This window comes from Populus euphratica, unplaced genomic scaffold (assembly GCF_000495115.2).
Source record: "Populus euphratica unplaced genomic scaffold, PopEup_1.0 scaffold625.1, whole genome shotgun sequence".
Taxonomy (NCBI): domain Eukaryota; kingdom Viridiplantae; phylum Streptophyta; class Magnoliopsida; order Malpighiales; family Salicaceae; genus Populus; species Populus euphratica.
Genome location: NW_011500501.1, coordinates 52,331 through 72,246, shown reverse-complemented (window position 1 = coordinate 72,246; position 19,916 = coordinate 52,331). Strand labels below are relative to the sequence as shown.

The 19,916-nt window shown below is 31.3% G+C and overlaps 1 protein-coding gene across 1 annotated transcript; it reads right to left on the bottom strand.

Moving 5' to 3' along the window:
- Window positions 1–3,515: 3,515 nt before the first annotated feature.
- LOC105115063 (SNF1-related protein kinase catalytic subunit alpha KIN10-like) lies at window positions 3,516–8,964 on the bottom strand. Its single transcript, XM_011011836.1, has 11 exons — window positions 8,847–8,964; window positions 7,743–7,934; window positions 7,321–7,505; window positions 7,044–7,226; window positions 6,810–6,941; window positions 5,952–6,137; window positions 5,256–5,345; window positions 5,077–5,160; window positions 4,580–4,708; window positions 4,090–4,341; window positions 3,516–3,936 (listed from the first exon to the last, which is right to left on the bottom strand). Exons 1-11 carry the CDS (start codon window positions 8,884–8,886, stop codon window positions 3,823–3,825), a joined length of 1,587 nt encoding a protein of 528 aa, XP_011010138.1. The 5' UTR covers window positions 8,887–8,964; the 3' UTR covers window positions 3,516–3,822.
- Window positions 8,965–19,916: the final 10,952 nt, after the last annotated feature.

Sequence of the window (19,916 nt, the reverse complement as noted above, 5' to 3'; positions counted from 1 at the left end):
TTATTATTATTATTATTATTATTATAGTTATTGTCATTGTTGTTATTATTGTTATTACTATTATTATTGTTGTTGTTTTGTTATTATTATTATTGTATTATAATTTGTACAATTAACCTCCCTGTGGTTCGACCCCGGTCTTGCCGGGTTATTTATTACTTCGACACTCTTGCACTTGGGAGAAGACATTAATTTTTTCATCGTGTCACTTATAGTATTAGAATTGTATTATAAAATATGTTTTAGTTAAGAAATTATTAATATTTTAAATGCAAAATGATAATATAAAATTTTGATAAAAATATACTTTTAAGTACTAATCAGTAGAGGATGTGAAGTAACTGAAAGCAATTAGGAAAAAAAATATGAAACACACTAATATATTAAAAACAAGATTATAAATTGTGAGGAAAAACACTACGGTTTTTAGTGTTTTTTTTTTATAGTTTTTTTCATTAATTGTTTTTTCAATTTCATCATTTATTGTTGTGGTGATTAAGATTTGGGGTTAATAATTTATTTTGACTTTTTTTTTTATATACATAGTGTGATAAAAAAAAAATCTCAATAATGGGTTGGTGCTTGATTTTATATATAAAATAATCAATTTTATTGTTTGAAAGAAATTGAAAAAGAGAGGACTAAAATTGAAAAACAAATGTGGTATGAACTTTGAACCTCTTTCTTTTCTTTTCTTTTCTTTTTGTTTTGTTTTGTTTTTGCTTTTAGTCATCAGATTTTTCTTCTTTTCAATTTGACCATTTTATTTTGTGTTTTTATTGTGATTTGTGGGTGATAATTTGTTTCAATTTACTTTTATAAGGTTGTGTTTTATTGTGATTCGTGGGTGATAATTTGTTTCAACTTATTTTTATAAGGTAATTTGTTTCAACTTATTTTTATAAGGTTATCTCAATCATAAAAAAAATCTTGTTATTAAATTAGTGCTAGATAAATTGAAAGAGAAAAACTATTGGAAGTTTTTTTTGGTAAAAAAAAAGTTGTGTCAATGCCTTTGTGCCTTGGGATTTTATCAAATTTTCTTTTTGGTCCTTTTAGTTTGATGAGTAAATGATTTAGTCTAAAACTTTAATTTGTTAATATTTTAATCTAGAGAGAGGGGAGAGTTACGGATTATAGAGATATGTGATAAAGTTGACAAACGGGCTATTTTTAAGTGCAAAACTTATTTTTGATATCAATGGATTCCGTTTGAGAAATGAAGTTTTATTTAGATATGTTTTTTGTTGTTAAAAAATAGATCAAGCCTAAAGAAAAAATCTTTATTCAAGTTGGTTTTTTGGTTTTTAACTGATTAAATATAAATTTCATATAATTAGTGGTTTTATTGAGATCTTTGTGGTGTTTTCTTAGTGTTTTTAGTACAAATATTAGGTGAAAATGAATTTTTTAAGGCTTAAAAATCAACATTCTAACTTTTTAGATATTTAAGGTTGTCAAATTTTAAAAAATAAATAACATATTATCTATAATAATAATAAAAAAAACCCTTGTTCACATATTTAAATTGACAGGTCTCAATGCATAAGCTTTTTTTATATGGTTTAAGGTTCAAGGTCGAGGTACACTATGACAACCAACTTTTTTTTTTTAATATTAATTTTTTAAAATGTAATTAATTTAAAATATTATATATTATTTTTAAAATTAATTAAAGGTATATTTTAAATATTATTTTATTAAATTTTATTTAATTTTTATTTTGTTTTCTAATAAAATAATTGAGATCTATTATAATCTTAGAAGGCATTTATTTTTTAAAATCTATTATAATCATTCTACTTACATAAAAAAGATTATTCCATTGCTTTGCTATTCTTGTTTATTTGATATTTTATATTTAGATAAAAAATAATAATTCTAAAAAATAAAATTATTAATCTATTAAAGCTAGTAATTTTATCAAGTTAACTTAAATTGATATAATATATCAAAATCTTAATTTTTTTAAAATTTTTAATTTAAATTATATTTTTATAAATCATGTAGATTGTTTTTAAACTTATTAAATTGATTGGGTTATATTAAATTAATTTATTCACAAATTAATTTAAAATTATGATTAGACATGGATTTAAATTATAAAATTTGTGAAGAACACGTTTTGAAGTAATAATTAAAATTTTTGATGCCGCTGGAAAACATGTTAGAAATGTGCAAATATTTTTTTATGTTAAAAAATGTTTTGGTGGGACTCATGTATAGCATGAGATAATTGTCAAGTCAGCAACTAAGCAATTGCCACTATATAATATATTAAAATGAAATGGGTAAAACATTGTAGGAATGATAATTTTTAATTTTTAATTTTTTTTTATTGTTGTGGTATTGTAGCAGTGGTAAAATCATAATATTTTTTTATTTTGTATAGTGGAGGATATGATAACAGTGGAAAATTTGCTAAGTATTTTTTAATTTTCACTATAGCAGTGGCAATACGTAATTGTTTATTTTTTTTACTTTAGCGGATACTAGAGCATAGGCAGTTTGTTTTTTGTTTTTTTGAAAAAGAATTGTTTGGGTTTTTTTTCTTTACACTTGAAATGTTTATTATTTTATACTTAGTCTATTTATCACCATTTGTTTTTGTTTTTATCTTTACTTTTTATAATATATTTTTTAAAAAAGTTCTTCTTTCGTTTTCCTTAAACTTTGTTTTAGAAAAAAATTATTATTTCTTATTTTTAACACTTGAAATATTTGTCATTCTATATATAAATATCCCTTCTCTATAATTTTTTAGATTATATATTTAGCTTTTTTTTTTCAAATAACAGTTGTTTATTAATTGTTTTGTATGTAATTAATGTTTTAAATAAATTATTCTAATTCATCTATACTTTTTTATGCTTTATATAAATAAAAATTATTTTTCAAAATAAAAATTATTTATTCTTGATATGAAACAGTTATCTTTAAGATAATATATATACACATTAAAATAAAAACAATTAGGGTTAAATAACATATTTATCTATTTTTTACTTTTATAGGAATGATGATGATCTTTTTAGTTTAGAATTTTATTGTCATTAACAACCATTTCTTAATCTATCCGTTAATATATTTTAAGTTTTATTTTATTTTACATAGATAATATTTTATATGATAAAATAAAATGACTCAAAATATTGTCATATTTTTCTATTATTTTTAAAATTAACTTGAGATCTTACATGTTTTTATTTACATATATGATCCTTATTTTATTTTATTATATATATACATCAATTTTTCTATTCATATTTATATTTTTTAGTTAATGTTAAGAAATACACTAACAACATCTATATATTTATTTTTTTACGTTAGTTAGAAAAAAACGAGTTGAATGAATATATTAATATTTTTTATTAGTACAAATTATTTTTAATTTATTTAATTAAATAAATGCATAAGTTAGGACTTTTTTAGTCAAAAATGCACTAAAAAATCCTATATATTTTTCTTTTCTTTAAAAAAATTATTTGACCGCAAATGGCCGCAGTTATCTCATTTACAACTTAAAATGCAGTGGACATTCTTCAAGTGCGTTTAGTATCTCATTTGGACGCAATTTTGTAATTGCGTGACCCATACAAGAATAAAAATAAAAAATAAAATGAAATGCATGATTGAAACACGAGCTTGAAATGCATGCCTGCAAAAAAAAAAAAAAAAGTTTTTTATTCTTTAATACAGGAACAAGTTGAAATGCATAACTGCAAAATGAATTCTTTAAGACAGGAACAAGTTGAAATGCATAATTGCAACATGAGCTTCCTAGAACAATGAAAGACAGCCAAGGGACACGGAGCATGATTAAAGGACTCTGAGCTGTACAAGGAAAGCTGCACAAAGATCCAAGAAGAGTAACTGAGGACCCTCGACTCTTTGTAGATCAAGCAAGTATTTTTCCTCGTAAGTTTTGTAAAGCTGTCAAAACAATGAATGCATCAGCCATATCAGACTATGCCTTGATTTTACACTAGGTTTACCTTTTATCAGCTTTTCGACCCTTTTCCCATATGAATATTTCCTCGTTCGTATACATGTAAAAGCAAGAACAAACAGGATGAGTGCATTTACCTGCACTTCAAACTTCACCACATTTGGTGGATTCATGATTGCATATTTCTCAAGAATGGAGGACTGCGCAAGTAAATCAGAATTATGAACAGGGTGGTCCTTCACTGCCATGGCTTTGCCTTTCTGAGGTTCAAGAGTGCCAGGAAACCACCTGCACTTCATATTGTAATCACCAATTTTCTTCCAACACACAGTCAGTTCTTGCAGAGCTTTGAGAACTACTATCATTATTTCATGAGGATCAGCTCGAGACTGACAAAATGAAGGCAACGAATATAATCAGTTATAATTGTAAAATGAGTATAGCCATTGTTTCATTATATATTCAATTTCTCATGTAGCCAGATGGGATCTAAGAGGACAACCTACGATCTCTACTCAAAGTTCCGCTGAGAACCAAACAACCTCAGCCAGCCCCAGGCAGTTCATGCTACACACAAGCTCCAAATCGGCACTTGAATTTGTACACTATAAAAGCATAGGAACTAACCTGAAGTCCAAGAGCCCATTTCCTATCACTCGGAAACTGTAAAGCCAATCCTTGAGGATTAATATGTCCTGGAAGGCGCCCTGTTGATGAAGAAGGTTCATCTGGATGTGTAGAACTGAGACTATTTTCCTAGGAAACAAGAAAAAAAGGTTGAGACTTGAGAGCAATGCAAATCAAATGGAAAGTATACTAACAGAATATATAACACTAATCATCATTCAATGAAAATGCTAAAAATAGAAGTGGTAAAAATATATATCCCACCTAGTGCAGGGCTGAGAGAGATTAATCCTCTTACATTATAGATAAATCATATTCCTCAGTTTTAGCTAATGCATGCCCAGGGACAGATCCTCAAGACACGCCACAACTTAGAATTTCAGAGCAAGGCCCGTTCAGAAACTACTATCCACTTGAAATAACTTTTTACCAACATAAATTAAAATGTCAACAACATTTTACCACCTGTAAAGTAAACATGGGAAAGATAAACACACCTTAGTCTCTTGGATCTCAGCTCCAAGATGACCATTAGAATCACGGAATTGATGGTCCAATAACAAATGGTATGCAACGGTTGCCTGAAAAAATTATAAAGTAATACTAATAAGCAAACTTCGATTATTGTATGCAAAGAGTTTTTAAAACACTCAATAAAGTTTTAAATTTTCCAAACCTCATTTTGCGTTCTGCATATAATGGATTCGGTTAGTTGTTTCCCATCAAATCCCAGCTTGACCACTTCCTGAAAAATCTCTCCATCAATCTGCAGGAATGACATTTAATAGTTTGAATAAATTGGATCGATGATTTGGTAGGGAGGGGATTGAATTGTCCCTCCTTGAAGAAAAGACTATTAAACAAGCTTATAGGGTTCATTTCTCTCCCTTTTCTTCAAAACCTTTTTCTCCAAACGTTGTGTAAGGTATTAGGCACAGTACTGCAAGTCCTAAGAGCTTCACCTAGACACTAAAAGGATCCATTTGCATACAAAATATCAGTATAGCCTCTCCAGAGAACAGCAATGATCTACCTGTTATACCATACTTGTAACTAATGTAGCATCATGTCACAGCAACCAAGTACGGACAATAAAATCCATTCTATTTACCATTTTAACATGCTAAAATCCTCGAGTCAGCTAAGCCTCATGCTACCTTCGATTAATGACATATACTTCTCGTAACTAGATCATTCTTTATCACTCAATCCAAGACATTTCATGTCTTACACAATACATTAGATTTGACCACTCTTCTTCACCATTATTGAATCCTCCAGTTGATGCTAAATAAAAGGTACGTACAAGGATTTAGGAGAAACAAAACCATAGTCACTATTAATTCATAACTCAAATCTTAGGTAGGGAAACCTTTTTAGCATGTTGCATAGTATCTGGCAGGGGAACAGCCAAATAACGTGGAAGGTGAGCTTGGAACCATGGGTGCTGACGAATTTCATGCATGTTCATTCTTCTCATTGGATCAACCACAAGCATCTTTGAGATCATATCCGTTGCACCAGGTGACAAATATCGGGGAATAGAATATAAGCCACCCTAAAGAGAACACAATGTATGTTGAGAATGCTATAGAATTAATCTTTGTATAATAATGACATACAATAGTTGAAGGTGGAATATCAGTAACTAAACACTTATTAACAAAGAAAATAAATGGACAATAACTCAGAAAGCATATATAATAGACTGATAATTAAATTCACGGTCTGCAAATTACTCCTTGATCGTGAAGGAAGAGTAAAATCAAAGGAAATAATAAATTTAAGGATAAAATTTGTAGTATAGAAGATTGTTGTGAAATAAAGAGGTAATGTTTTATATTGTGAATGTGGTGGAAAATGGAATAGCAGAATACAGAAGAATCAACTATAACAATCAAATGAGACAGGAACAGGTGGTAAAAAAAGATGGTTATTTCAAGGCAACAGAAACAGAGAAACCCAAAATGACTTGAGTCAGCGAAGATGTGAAGGGAAGTTAAACGTAGTCTTCAATCAGACAAAAGGTTTCTGACAACAGAATATAACACTAGACCCTAAGCAATCAGCAGAAAGCAAAGTTTCTAATGATGCATACATAACTGATTCTTGAAGCTAAACTTAGAAAATAAAATGGCCAGCCCAAAAATTATATTACTGAGTTGAACTATTTGCTGAAGACTTTAAGCTGATTACACAATCCACAGATAGAAAAGAAAATGTAAAGTACCTTTATTTTCCTGAGGAGATTGGGAATGCTTTCATCATCAAATGGTAATGAACCACAAAGAAGAGCATACAATATAACACCACAGCTCCATATATCCACTTCAGGCCCAGCATACAATTTCCTAGCTAGGACCTATTAAAAGAACAGATAACATTACCTATGAATAAAAATCACTACATGAGGCAAATGTAGCTTAGACCAAACGAGGTACGGAAGCCTCCACCTGATCCATACCTCTGGGGCAGCATAGTTGTAACTTCCACAATTTGTCTTTAGAAAATGACCATCTTGCATTATATTGCTCAAACCAAAATCAGCAATCTTCACATTGTGTTTAGAATCTAACAGCAAATTCTCGGGCTTAAGGTCTCTATGAACAACCATATTCCTGTGGCAATATTCGAGACCGGAAATTGTCTGCAAGCAGAGAGAAGTTTGGCTCACTGAATCGAATTGGGAAATGAAGAGAAAATGTGGAAGAAATCTAATGCATAATATTAGTCAATCCTGCCTGCTGGAAAAAACTGCGTGCTTCATCTTCTTCTAACCTACCCTTCTCCAAAATATATTCAAAGAGTTCCCCACACTTGGCATACTCCATTACAACAAATATATCAGATGATGTTTCAATAACCTCATACAGTCTTATAATATGAGGATGCATTAGCATTTTCAAGATTTTGATTTCTCTCCTCGCTGCAAAAGAAAAGGAGAAAACATAAGACAACTGAGGTAAATCAGAATAAACTCTGAACTGAAAAGAAAATCTAGAACAAAATCTTCCTTGAGTCCTCCCAGAGGAATATAATAAATGTCTAACATCTTGGCATAAAACTTTCATATTTCAAGTACTGATGAATGACTTTCATTCAAATAGAATTATCCAATCACATAGATTCGTTTTGATAGTGAAAGGCTGTGCACGGTCTATACCTTTTTCTTCCATCCCCTTTTTTTTCATCTCGTGGCGATTAAGTATTTTGATGGCAACATGAAGACCTGTCAATTTATGCTCAGCAAGCTTCACCTCTCCAAAGGAGCCATATCCAAGAGTTTTACCAAGCTTGTAATTTGGTGAAAGCATCTCCACACGGCTGCGTTTTTTACGAGATGATCCTTCCATTTCTTGTTCCAGGCCATGAAAAAAGCAAAAATTAGACCAACATGAAAGCGAGTATACACGCATGACAAAGATTCCTATACCTACACAATGATAGCTGTCTGGGCTGCTTTATGACAAATCTTTCTGTCAAATACGTTCTCTTCAGGACAATTTGTAATACTAATGAATCAAAGTTTCAGCTGTAGGTTCCAGCTAAATAAGTTCGAAAGGTTACTTATAGTTCTTATGAGACATGGATGTCAGAACAAAATCGTATTCAAACCAAAAAATGGAAAGGATTAAATGTGGGAGGAAATTATCCTTATAGTGTAATCCAACCATTAATGATAATCAACTAAAATTCGAGGTCCAATTAGAAGCCTTCTAATCAACTCCTCCTTCTCTTCCTTCTATATAGCCTGAGGCGAGGAGAAGGTGCATCAAATAACTGACGGCACATTCAAAAGCAGTATAGCCTGAGGGCAGGATAAGATGCATCAAATAATTGACGGCACATTCAAAAGCAGGCATGTCTGGACACCATCCAATACAAAAGAAACATTTTTCACTCTTTTTTTTTTTTTGGTGTGTGGTGTTTAGAATGTTTTAGCAGATAAGCAGCGATGATTATTATGAACAGCTAACGTGATTTCATTAAAACAGTAGAAGTGGAAAGTTTGATGGCTTATAGATATCAGATGAGTAAACAAACCACTCCTCCATGACTACTGGAAAGAAAGAAAAAGAAAAAGAAATCATCAATTTAGTTAATCCCGCTCCTACATGACTAAACAAACCAAAACTGGCCTTAGCTTTAAAGCATTTGATCAGTTGTTAATGAAAAACCAGGACATAAAAGAAGAACCCGGCATCTATAGAAGTCAAAAAATAAACTGAAATGCTAAAATCAAACAAACATTTAGAACTAATCTTACCTACTGAATCACTGTTACTATGGACTGGAAAATACGGCATCAAACAAACGAAATGGAGCTCAAAAGAGAGGTTATATACAGATAGAGAAATCAGAAATTGAAAATTACAAGGAGAATCTTTTGATTATGATTAACGGGAGTACCTTGATTACTTTTTGTCAAAACCCAAGAGCGTGAAGCTCTCACCAAGGAGAAAGGTAGAGTAGTGAAAAACTAGAGACTGATGTTGACAAGAGAAGAGGTCTATATAGATACTGCCATGAAGGGGAATAAGACATTGATGGGCGCTTCCATGCAGAGTCTTTATTGAAAGTACAACTTTGAAATGAATTTTTTATTTTATTTTTTATTGGCTATTCTGGATGAGTTGACATTTTGTACAGTAGTTACAAAAGACTTAAACAGTTGTAGTACAAGGGACAAAAACAAAAAACCAAAAAAAAACCGGACAAGTCCAGGGCAGAAATGTTGAAGATTAAAAATATTCTAGTAAGCTTGTGGCAGTAGCCAGGAGGCATTCACAGGGTAACAGCAGGAAGCTATCTCAAGAAATTGAGTGGACGACACAGCAAGACTTTCTCAAGGCCTGCTCGGGCACACATGGTAAACATATGATAAAATCTGTGAGTTACATGTAAACCTAAATAAGATGTAGATTTTTTTATGTAAATATATTTAATTTATTAATAAAAATTTATTTATATTTAATATTTATTAAGTATTTAATTAATAAATTAAAATGTTTTATAAAAAAAATTGTAAAGTTGTTATAATTATAAGACTCATAGTGTATCAAAATATTCTTTCTAAAATATTCCTAGTTAATTATTTATTAAGACAGTATATTAATTAGAGCTATTAAAACCAATATATAATATGTTCTTTTCATTTAAAATTAAATATTTGTTCTTATAAGCTGAGGTATTATGGATATCTATAACTAACTTAGTGATTATTAGACTTCAAATTACTAAATTATTTTATATAAATAGTGTTATGTTTTGATTCAATTACATGTTGTCTTAATTAAATATAACAATAAACACATATTAAGTATAACATGAACTATATAAAGATATTAAATAATGAAAAAAAAAGATTCATCATTCTTGGTGAATTAGAAAAAATATTTCATTTATTTATTAATAGTATAGATTGCAAATCCTTATGCAAGGTGAAATGGAATTTGTAAACAGTTTCAAAGAATAAATGATCATGGTGTTAAGAATAAACATTAATTGGCATAGTAGACACACTTTATGCTAGGGGTGTTTAAAAAAATGGATCAATCCGTTAAACTAAAAAAATCAAGAAAAAATTAATCGAAAAAACCAAATAAACTAATTAAAAATATAAAAAAACTACCTGGTCCGGTTCGGTTCCAATTTAAAAAAGCTTAAACTGATTAAATCGGATCAAATCAAACCAGTTTGATTGAATCTAAATAACTTAAAAAGAAAGGTATAAAAAGAAACATTCCTAACCCTAAATCATTTTATCCATTTCTCTCTTTCCAACCGGTACTCCTTTCCCCCTTTCTTTTTTCCTTTTCCTCTTTCAATCGCCCTTTCCTCTCCCCTTTCACCTTTATAGCCACCCCTTCCCCTTCCCTTTCTCCTTTCTAGTCGCCTCACCCCTCCCTTCTGCTCCCTCTCCTTTGTGCTCTTTTATCTCATTTTCTCTCTCATATGTTAAAGTCTCCAAGGAGCGTAATGTGATAGCAAAGGGCTCGAGATCTGCACGGCAGATCTCGAGTTTGAGTTAGAGCGTGTACCTCTTGTAAGAGCCTAAGACATCCGAGGTTTTACTTACTTATCTAGGCCCATAAATTGCACTTTCCTGAAAGTAGGATTTCCTCGAATAAAAATAAAATAAAATTAAATCTTACTTTTAAGTTTCAAGTCTTTGACACCATATCTCTCCACCTTCTTCTACAATCACTCTCTACTCTTTGGTTTCTTATTGAACAGTGTCCTTCATAACATTTACTTCACTCTTACCATTAACCACCAACAATAGTGGTTCTAATATTAGAGATAATAATCCAAGATCTCAGTTTATTTCTATGTCGACTTACAACAATAGTAGCAGCAAAAATAAGCTTATTTAATTGGTTTTGACCTAGTCTTGCAACATATATTCAAAGTAAAAAATAAATTCATATAAACTCTAAATAAATCTAAATCTATTTAACAGGATCCTTGGGACTTCCAAAAAAATAATTAAATTTACTACTTTAGCTAAGTGAATGTGTTTTGAAAAACCCAATAGTGGTCTTAGAGTCATTAGACAATTAGGGTTATTATTTGCATGTTTAATTGTCATCGATGTTAAAATTTGAATTAATTTTATAGGCAAAAATTATTTTCTCAAATTATTTTTTTATCTCATTTATTTTTCAAAAAAAAAACTTGGGCTATTGTTCAAGACAGATATGGTTGCAATACGATGAAACCTTAAGGAAAAAAAAAAAGGTGATTACCATTAGCTTTGGTGCAAGCAACTCTAAATGCAAGAGGTAGTAGTTCATGACAACTACCTTGCCAACATCTCCCCAGCAGTAGCCATAGGCTGCCCCGAGGCATGTTAGTAGAGTTAGGTGTTGTAAGTGTTGTTGCCCTTCTAATGTGAGGTCAAAGCCTCGCATTAGAGGCTGCATAACATGATGGGTAATTGCTCGCGCTACTAGCTAGCAGCGATAGCTATGGCTGCACTAGACGCTAATAGTAGGCCAAGAGTCCATTGTTGTCAATGGCGACGAAGAAGATTTAGGGGTAGAATTACAATTCTAACCCTAATACCTTTTAGGATTTGTAGATGTGTGATTACTAGTATACCCTTGCCACTTATGATTAATTACAAAAGGTTTTGGATTTAGTTTATAAATTTACCCTTGCTATTTATTCCTTCCATTTTGGCTTTTGAGATAGAATTGTTATATAAAATATTGATTTTATATTTTATAATTTAAAATTGAAACATGAATTAAATTAATTGTAGAATTAATTTTTCTAATAGAATTAGAATTGAATTAAAATATTTAATTCAAAAGTTTTTGTGTTTACTAATATCTTAATTGAGTTAGGATTTAATTAAAATATTTAATTAAATAATATATTTTTTTAAAAAACTAGGTTTCTGACATGACTAAAAGATTGATGTCTTCTCCCAAGTGCAGGAGTGTCGAAGTAATAAATAACTCGGCAAGACCGGGGTCGAACCACAGGGAGGTTAATTGTACAAATTATAAATAACAATAATACAACAACAATAACAACAACAACAACAACAACAACAACAACAATAATAATAGTAATAACAATAACAATAACAATAACACTTATAATAATAATAATAATAAAGAAAAAGAAGGAGAAGAAGAAGAAGATGATGATGAGAACTTTGAGATGAAATATTAATGTAAGGATTAAATAATGATAATAACAAATGTCAAGGTTATAGGATCCACTAATGGTATGTTAAACAAGTATAATATAAACTCTTATTATTCAATTGGAAACCACACACAAAGGAGGTTCCAATCAGATTATATATTGTTAACATGATTACATTAGTCATCTTATTCGATTAATGCTAATACTTGTAAATCTCATCAAGCATTCATGATTATAACTTACGTTAACAACAAATCAAGTTCCTTTCATAACTCAGGTGTCGGTTATACCATACAGTATGAACTATGAAAGTGCCAAGCATTTGTTGTACCAAGTGTTATACAACATAAATCAAGATTAGTCATTTAACAAGCAAAGTATTAAAGAGTGAACAAGATAACAAATATAAAACATGTTAGTATCAAACATTAAAGTCCATATTAAGTTTACATTATACTTATTCTCACACCATTAGTGTAACCTTTTCACCTTGACATAATTAACTTAGCTAGACATAATGAAAGAAAGCAAAATAAATAAACAAAATAAGAACATAAAAGCTAACTAAGTAAAGGAAAGGAAATGAAAAGCATAAACTTAATATTAATGAAAGCAAAGCATAAACATTACAAAAAATACAAAGAGAGAAAGGAAGAACATGATCTTGATATGAAAACCAAGATGCCTAAATGCATGGCAAATGCCTCCTTTTATAGGTCAAAATTGGGAACTATTGATTTGATGACTAATTGATGAGTGAGTGACCAACTTTTGACTTAGTGACAATTCTTATCTTTTCTTGTCTGCCTAAAACTTCATTGATAACTTCAAAATTAGAGCCAATTGAAAACATGAAAGTTGTAGAAAATTATCTCAACTTTCTTGTGTAAAAACTTCAGCTGAGTTGGACTTCTAGAACTCCAGATATGGGCCAAATACTGAACAATGCTCGGGCTGGAAGACAGATTCGGGCTTCTTTGTTGTTGCTACAATTTAGACTTGAAAATGACCTTTTTAGATCTTAGGCTCCATATGAAAGTTGTAGGCCTATATCTTACCTTTCCATCCATATAAAGTAGACCTAAATCTGAGATCTATAGCTCCAGATATGACCCAATTACCGAACAGTGTTCCGGTTTGGATTGCACCGACATCTCTTTTCTAAGTTTGGCCATCTAAAATGGCCTTTTTAGATCTTGGGCTCCATATGAAAGTTGTAGGCCTATATCTTACCTTTCCATTTATATAAAGTAAACCTAAATCTGAGATCTATAGCTCTAGATATGACCCAATTACCAAACAGTGTTCTGGTTTGGATTGCACCGACATCTCTTTTCTAAGTTTGGCCATCTCTTTATCCTTTCAATTTCAGTTCTTAAATTCATCAATCAATCCTTTCATTTATGTGATAGGCCTGCATTTAAAATGAACATTTACCACAAATTAAAGGTATCTTATATTATTAGATATATTATTATAAAACATGCTTTAGTTAAGGAGTTATTGATACTTCGAGTGCAAAATGATGATATAAAATCTTGATAAAAATGCACTTTTAAGTACTAATCACACCCCCCAACCAGCTTATTACTAGTCCCTAGTAATCAAAGCGCTAAAATAGAAAAACAATTTGCAAATTCCACAAAGCAAGGTATTCATCATTTAACTTCCATTAATCTATCCAGATAAACAAACTCTCGTTAAATTTATATACCTGCTCAATACCTCTTAACAAGATATTCATAAACCTTTCTTTTGTGCTCAATGTATCAACACATAATTATGGGGCTTTTCTTAGAAGAAAACAAAATTTTTATTCTAATGTTTAAGGTTAACTTCCTTGGGTTGAGATTATTATTTTTGTTTTCTTTTTGTTTTCTTTTTTTTAAATATATATACATATAATTTAAAAACACCATGCATCTTTAACCCATGTAACGAGCTTTCAACTAAGGACTCCTAAACCTGTTGGTCTTAGGGCATTAGGTGTTAAAACACCCCTACAAGCTTAGTAACTCGGGTCGCAAATACTGATATGTAGATAGTGCAATGTTTGATGCCCTAAAACGTTTCTCCTCAACCCATGTAACAAGCGTTGGGCCAATAGCTTCCAAGTCAGTTGACTTTAGGGTATTAGGTGTTAAAACACCCCTTCAGGCGTAATTGCTTAGGTTAGGGAGGCTACGAAACCAAACTTATCTATATTTTTATTATTATCATTTTTTTCTTTTTTTGTCTTTTTTTTTAAAAAATTATATACTATCCCTTTTCTCTTAGTTTTTACCTTTAACAAAAGAATATAAATAATGTACTAATCCAATATGCAACTCACAATCATATGTTAAAGTGTGTATGTGTAAATTAAGGTTTAAGAATACATGTTAAATAAGTATATGAGCAGAATTAAGTGATAATAATGCGAGAGTTTGTAAACTTGAATATTTCATGAAGTATTATAATAGACTTTGTTAAGAATGGTTACTAAGATGCGTCTCAAGAGTCATAAAAGTTCTCTTTACTTTGCCATCATAGTAATAACAATTTTGCACATGCTTTATGAAATAGAAAACACAGTTTTTTTTTTTTTAGCTACTACCCTCTCCCCCCAACTAAAACAAGACATTGTCCTCAATGTTTAAAGGTAGAAAGATAGAGTATAGAAGATATCACCTGAAATAACGAACACTGACAAACCTGAAACACACTGAAACAAATATAAGTAATAACAAAACACAATAATAAAACCAAAAGACACAAAGATTCACAAATGAAGGCTCAAATCCAATCTAAGCTTTTTATGGCTTTCTTTAGTTGACCAATTTATGCGACTCATAAAAGGATCAATTACAAGAATGAAAGATTGTAGTTGGTCAATCAATTGTTCAGCAGTAGTAGCAGAGATTATGATTTGTCGTGCAGAAGATGTTAGAAATTCCTATTCCACAGCATGATCAAGAAAAGACAACAATTTATCATAATAACCATTAACATTTAACAAACCTATGGGTTTATGGTGAATGTGCAATTGGGCCCAAGAGGAGATATGAAAAATCTCTTCCAATGTGCCTAGACCACCTGGTAAAGCAATGAAGGCATCAGCATGGTTAAACATTGCTTTCATTCGAGCCGACATTGTGGAGACCTGAAGTTCCTCTCCAATTGCTTTTCCAATGATGTCCCCTTATGCTAAAGCTTCGGGGACGACCCCCAAAACTTGACTACCTCCTAAAAATGCAGCTATTGACACACCTCCCATTAACCCAAGACTCCCTCCCTCATACACTAAATGAATCTTTCTCTCAGCTAGCACTTGACCAAGATGATTTGCTGATTCTAAAAACTCCTTTTCTTTCCCAGGACTAGATCCACCGAAAACACAAATATTTCTTATATGATGACCTGAGGAACTTGCCATTTCTACACACTTCTGTATTTGTTGAATGTATGGGTTGAGTAGAAATGAAAGGAAAGAAGAGAGGATTTTAGAGATGAGAAATTAGAAAGGCAATCATACCACCTATATATAGGCCAGCTGAAGTCTCACACACTCTCTCTCATTCTTTATTTATTTATTTATTTACTTTTGAAAAAACATGTGTATGTACAGGTAGTTGTGATTGTGGCTCACATCTTCTCTTGGTTTTATGTCCAAGAATGACTTAAATGCCCTCTATGGGTCGGGGATAGGCTTCCCATCCAGTTTTCTTAAAAACTGGCAAATAGGGTCTTTTTTAGTCAGATTCCCAAGACTAAGTCGATCATGTTCTTTATGAAATAGTGGCTATAAATCATGAATTGCACGATGCACATCTCCACTAGGATGCATCTCAAGAGTCAATAGAAGATTATCTAAATACTCCTTACTCAGGCCATCCTTAATGAATTGTATTTTATCTTCACGGTTTATAGATACCATTCCTAAAGAACGACATTGTGCATTACAAGTCCATCTAGCACATCGATGACAGACTTTCAGTCGTTTTGCACGACGTTTCTTTACAAAAGTGCTTTTATCTATTCTAGGCATGTGTGAAATGAAGGAGTTAGAGGACTCACCTGATAATCGGACCTTTCCTTCAATCAACCAGCGAATATCTTCAGGAATTCCATGATTCATTAACAATCTCAATCTTGCACATCTAACATGGTAAATTTTTGTAATCACATTTTGAGGCAGAGCAGGAAAATAATTTTTCAATTTTTCAAGATTAGTGTCCATTTTCAAATGAGAATTGGAAGAGAGATTCAAAGAATTGCACAAATATATACACAAATATCAGTTATTATGGAAAACTGAAAGAACCGACTTAAGTCACGGAGTACCGTTATCTGCCATTTGACCAGGGTGAGAGAAACTAGCAAAAATCACTAAAAAAAATAAATCAATCTTTATATACAGGATCACCCAATTCAATAAAGTCATGTTCAACTGAAAAATTGTCAAAGTAAACTTTCAGACGATGTCCATTTACCTTGAAAACATTGCCATTCTTTGGATTCTCGATGCCGTATGCCCCATATGGATACACATGTTTCACAATAAAAGAACCGCTCCATCTTGATCTTAATTTTCCAGGAAATAAATGCAGTCGAGAATTATAAAGCAAGACTTTTTGACCAACATTAAATGTTTTTCTTAGTATTTTCTTGTTATGAAACTCTTTAATTCTTGCTTTATGAATTCTTGAATTTTCATATGCATCTTTTCTTATTTCCTCAAGCTCATTTATTTGTAATTTTCGCAGTTGACTAGCATCATCCAGATTTGAATTGAAAGCTTTAATAGCCCAATAAGCTTTATGTTCAAGTTCCACAGGCAAGTGACAAGGTTTTCCATAGATTAGTTTATAAGGTGACATACCTAATGATGTTTTATAAGCAGTTCGATAAGCCCAAAGTGCATCATTAAGTCTTACAGACCAGTCTTTCCTATTAGGGTTCACTGTTTTCTCCAAAATATGTTTGATCTCCCTATTAGTAAGCTCTACTTGTCCACTTGTTTGACGGTGATAAGGGGTGGCAACTTTGTGTGTGATTCCATATTTCTTCATTAAAGACTAAAATGGTTTGTTGCAGAAATGTGTTCTACCATCACTTATTATGGCTCGAGGGACTCCAAATCGACTCAAAATATTTTATTTCAAAAACTTTATCACTGTTTTGTGATCATTGTTTTGACTTGGAATTGCCTCTATCCATTTTGAAACATAATCTAATATGTATAAGAAACCAAATGATGGAGGGAATGGACCCATGAAATCTATACCCCAGCAGTCAAAGATCTCAATGACAATAATAGGATTTAAAGGCATCATGTGATGTTTTGAAATAGATTCCAACTTTTGACAATTTTCACAAGATTTGCAGAATGAATGTGAGTCTTTGAATATGGTGGGCCAATAAAATCCACTTTGTAAGATTTTTGCAGTTGTCTTTCTTGACGAGAAATGGCCCCCACATCCATCAGAATGACAAAATTTAATGACACTACTTACCTCATTGTCAGGAATGCATCTTCGAAATATTTGATCAGGACAATATTTGAATAAATAAGGATCATCCCAATAAAAGTTCTTCACTTCGTTCAAGAACTTTCTTTTATCTTGGGTACTCCAATGAGCTAGCAATTGTCCTGAAACAAGAAAATTGATAATATTAGCAGACCAAGGCATTGTAGAGACAAAAAGTAAAGATTCATAGGGAAAGTAGTCATCGATTGGTGTGATGTCAGTTCTCGAATCTGTTGTCAATCTTGACAAGTGATCGGCGACAACATTTTCACTGCCTTTCTTATCTTTGATTGTGATATCAAATTCTTGAAGTAACAAAATCCACCGCACCAATCTAGCCTTAGAATCTTTCTTAGAAAGAAGATATTTCAATGCTGCATGATCACTAAAAACAACAACAGGTGAGCCAACAAGATAAGACTTGAACTTTTCATATGCAAATACTACTACAAGTAATTCCTTTTCAGTGGTAGTATAATTCATTTGAGCACTATTTAAAGTTTTACTTGCATAGTAAATTACATAAGGTTTCTTATCTTTTCTTTGTCCCAAAACAGCACCTACGGCATAATCACTAACATCACACATTATTTCAAAAGGTAATGACCAATCGGGAGGTTGAATGATAGGAGCACAAGTAAGCAAGTTTTAAGTTTAACAAATGCTTCTTCACAATGTTCAGTCCATTCAAAAATAATATCCTTTGTTAGAAGGTTACTTAAAGGCTTAGATATTACACTAAAATCTTTGATGAACCTTCTATAAAAACCAGCATGTCCTAGGAATGATCTAACATCTTTAAGATATTTTGGTGTTGGCAAGTTTGCAATTAACTCGATTTTAGATTTGTCAACCTCAATTCCTTTTGATGAAACAATGTGACCAAGTACAATGCTGTTTGTTACCATAAAATGACATTTTTCCCAATTCAGCACAAGATTCTTCTCTTTACACCTGGTCAAAACCTTTTCTAAGTTAGTCAAACAATCATCAAATGAATCGCCAAAAACAGAAAAATCATCCACGAAAAACTCAAGAAAATGTTCAACCATATCACTAAATATACTAAGCATGCATCTTTGAAATGTGGCAGGTGCATTACATAATCCAAAAGGCATCCTTCGATATGCAAAAGTACCAAATAGACATGTGAAAGTAGTCTTCTCTTGATCTTCCAATGCAATTTCAGTTTGGTTGTAACCCGAATAGCCATCTAGGAAACAATAAAATTCATGACCTGCAACTCTTTCTAAGATTTGATCCATGAAAGGTAAAGGAAAATGATCTTTTCTAGTAATTGAATTAAGTTTCCTATAGTCAATGCATATGCGCCAACCAGTAACAGTTCTAGTAGGAATTAACTCATTGTTCTCATTTGTTATCACAGTGACTCCAGACTTCTTGGGTACAACTTGGGTAGGACTTACCCATTTGCTGTCAGAAATGGGATAAATGATTTCATTATCTAGAAGCTTAATGACTTCATTTTTCACAACTTCTTTCATATTAGGATTTAGCCTTTATTGCATTTCTCTAGAGGGTTTAGCATTTTCCTCTAAATAAATTCTGTGTATACAAATCAAAGGACTAATTCCTTTTATATCAGGTATGGTCCATCCTAATGCATTTTTGTGCATTTTCAGAGTTTGTAATAACTTACCTTCTTGATGTGCATTAAATTTGGAAGAGATTATTACCGGAAAAGTTTCATTTTCTCCCAAAAATGAGTATTTGAGATTGGATGGCAACGACTTCAAATCAGGTTTTGGTGGTTGAACACTTGAAGGTATGGACTTAATTGATCGTGGTGACAATTCCTCAATTTGTGGCCTCCAATTACTTGTCTTTGATTCTTCCTGAAAATAAATCATTTGCAAATCATTAGATTCATCAATCTCAATTTCACTGGAAGTGGTTGGAAATTGATCATGAATTAATTTTTCAGTAAAGTCCACTTCCTGTAAATCATTATCATCTCTAGTTTGCTTGCAAATGTTGAAAATATTCATCTCTAATGTCATGTTTCCAAATGATAGCTTCATTAGTCCATTCCTACAATTAATCAATGCATTAGAAGTTGCAAGAAATGGACGTCATAAAATAACAGGAAATGAATTACATACTTCAACAGGTTGTGTGTCCAAGACAATAAAATCCACAGGATA

Coding starts and splice junctions, on each gene's coding strand:
- LOC105115063 (XM_011011836.1), bottom strand. CDS start 8,886: ATGCCGTATTTTCCAGTCCATAGTAACAGTGATTCAGTAG. Junction 6,942..7,043: donor ACAACTATGCTGCCCCAGAG/GTATGGATCAGG, acceptor TTCTTTTAATAG/GTCCTAGCTAGGAAATTGTA. Junction 4,342..4,579: donor AATGGGCTCTTGGACTTCAG/GTTAGTTCCTAT, acceptor TCATTTTGTCAG/TCTCGAGCTGATCCTCATGA.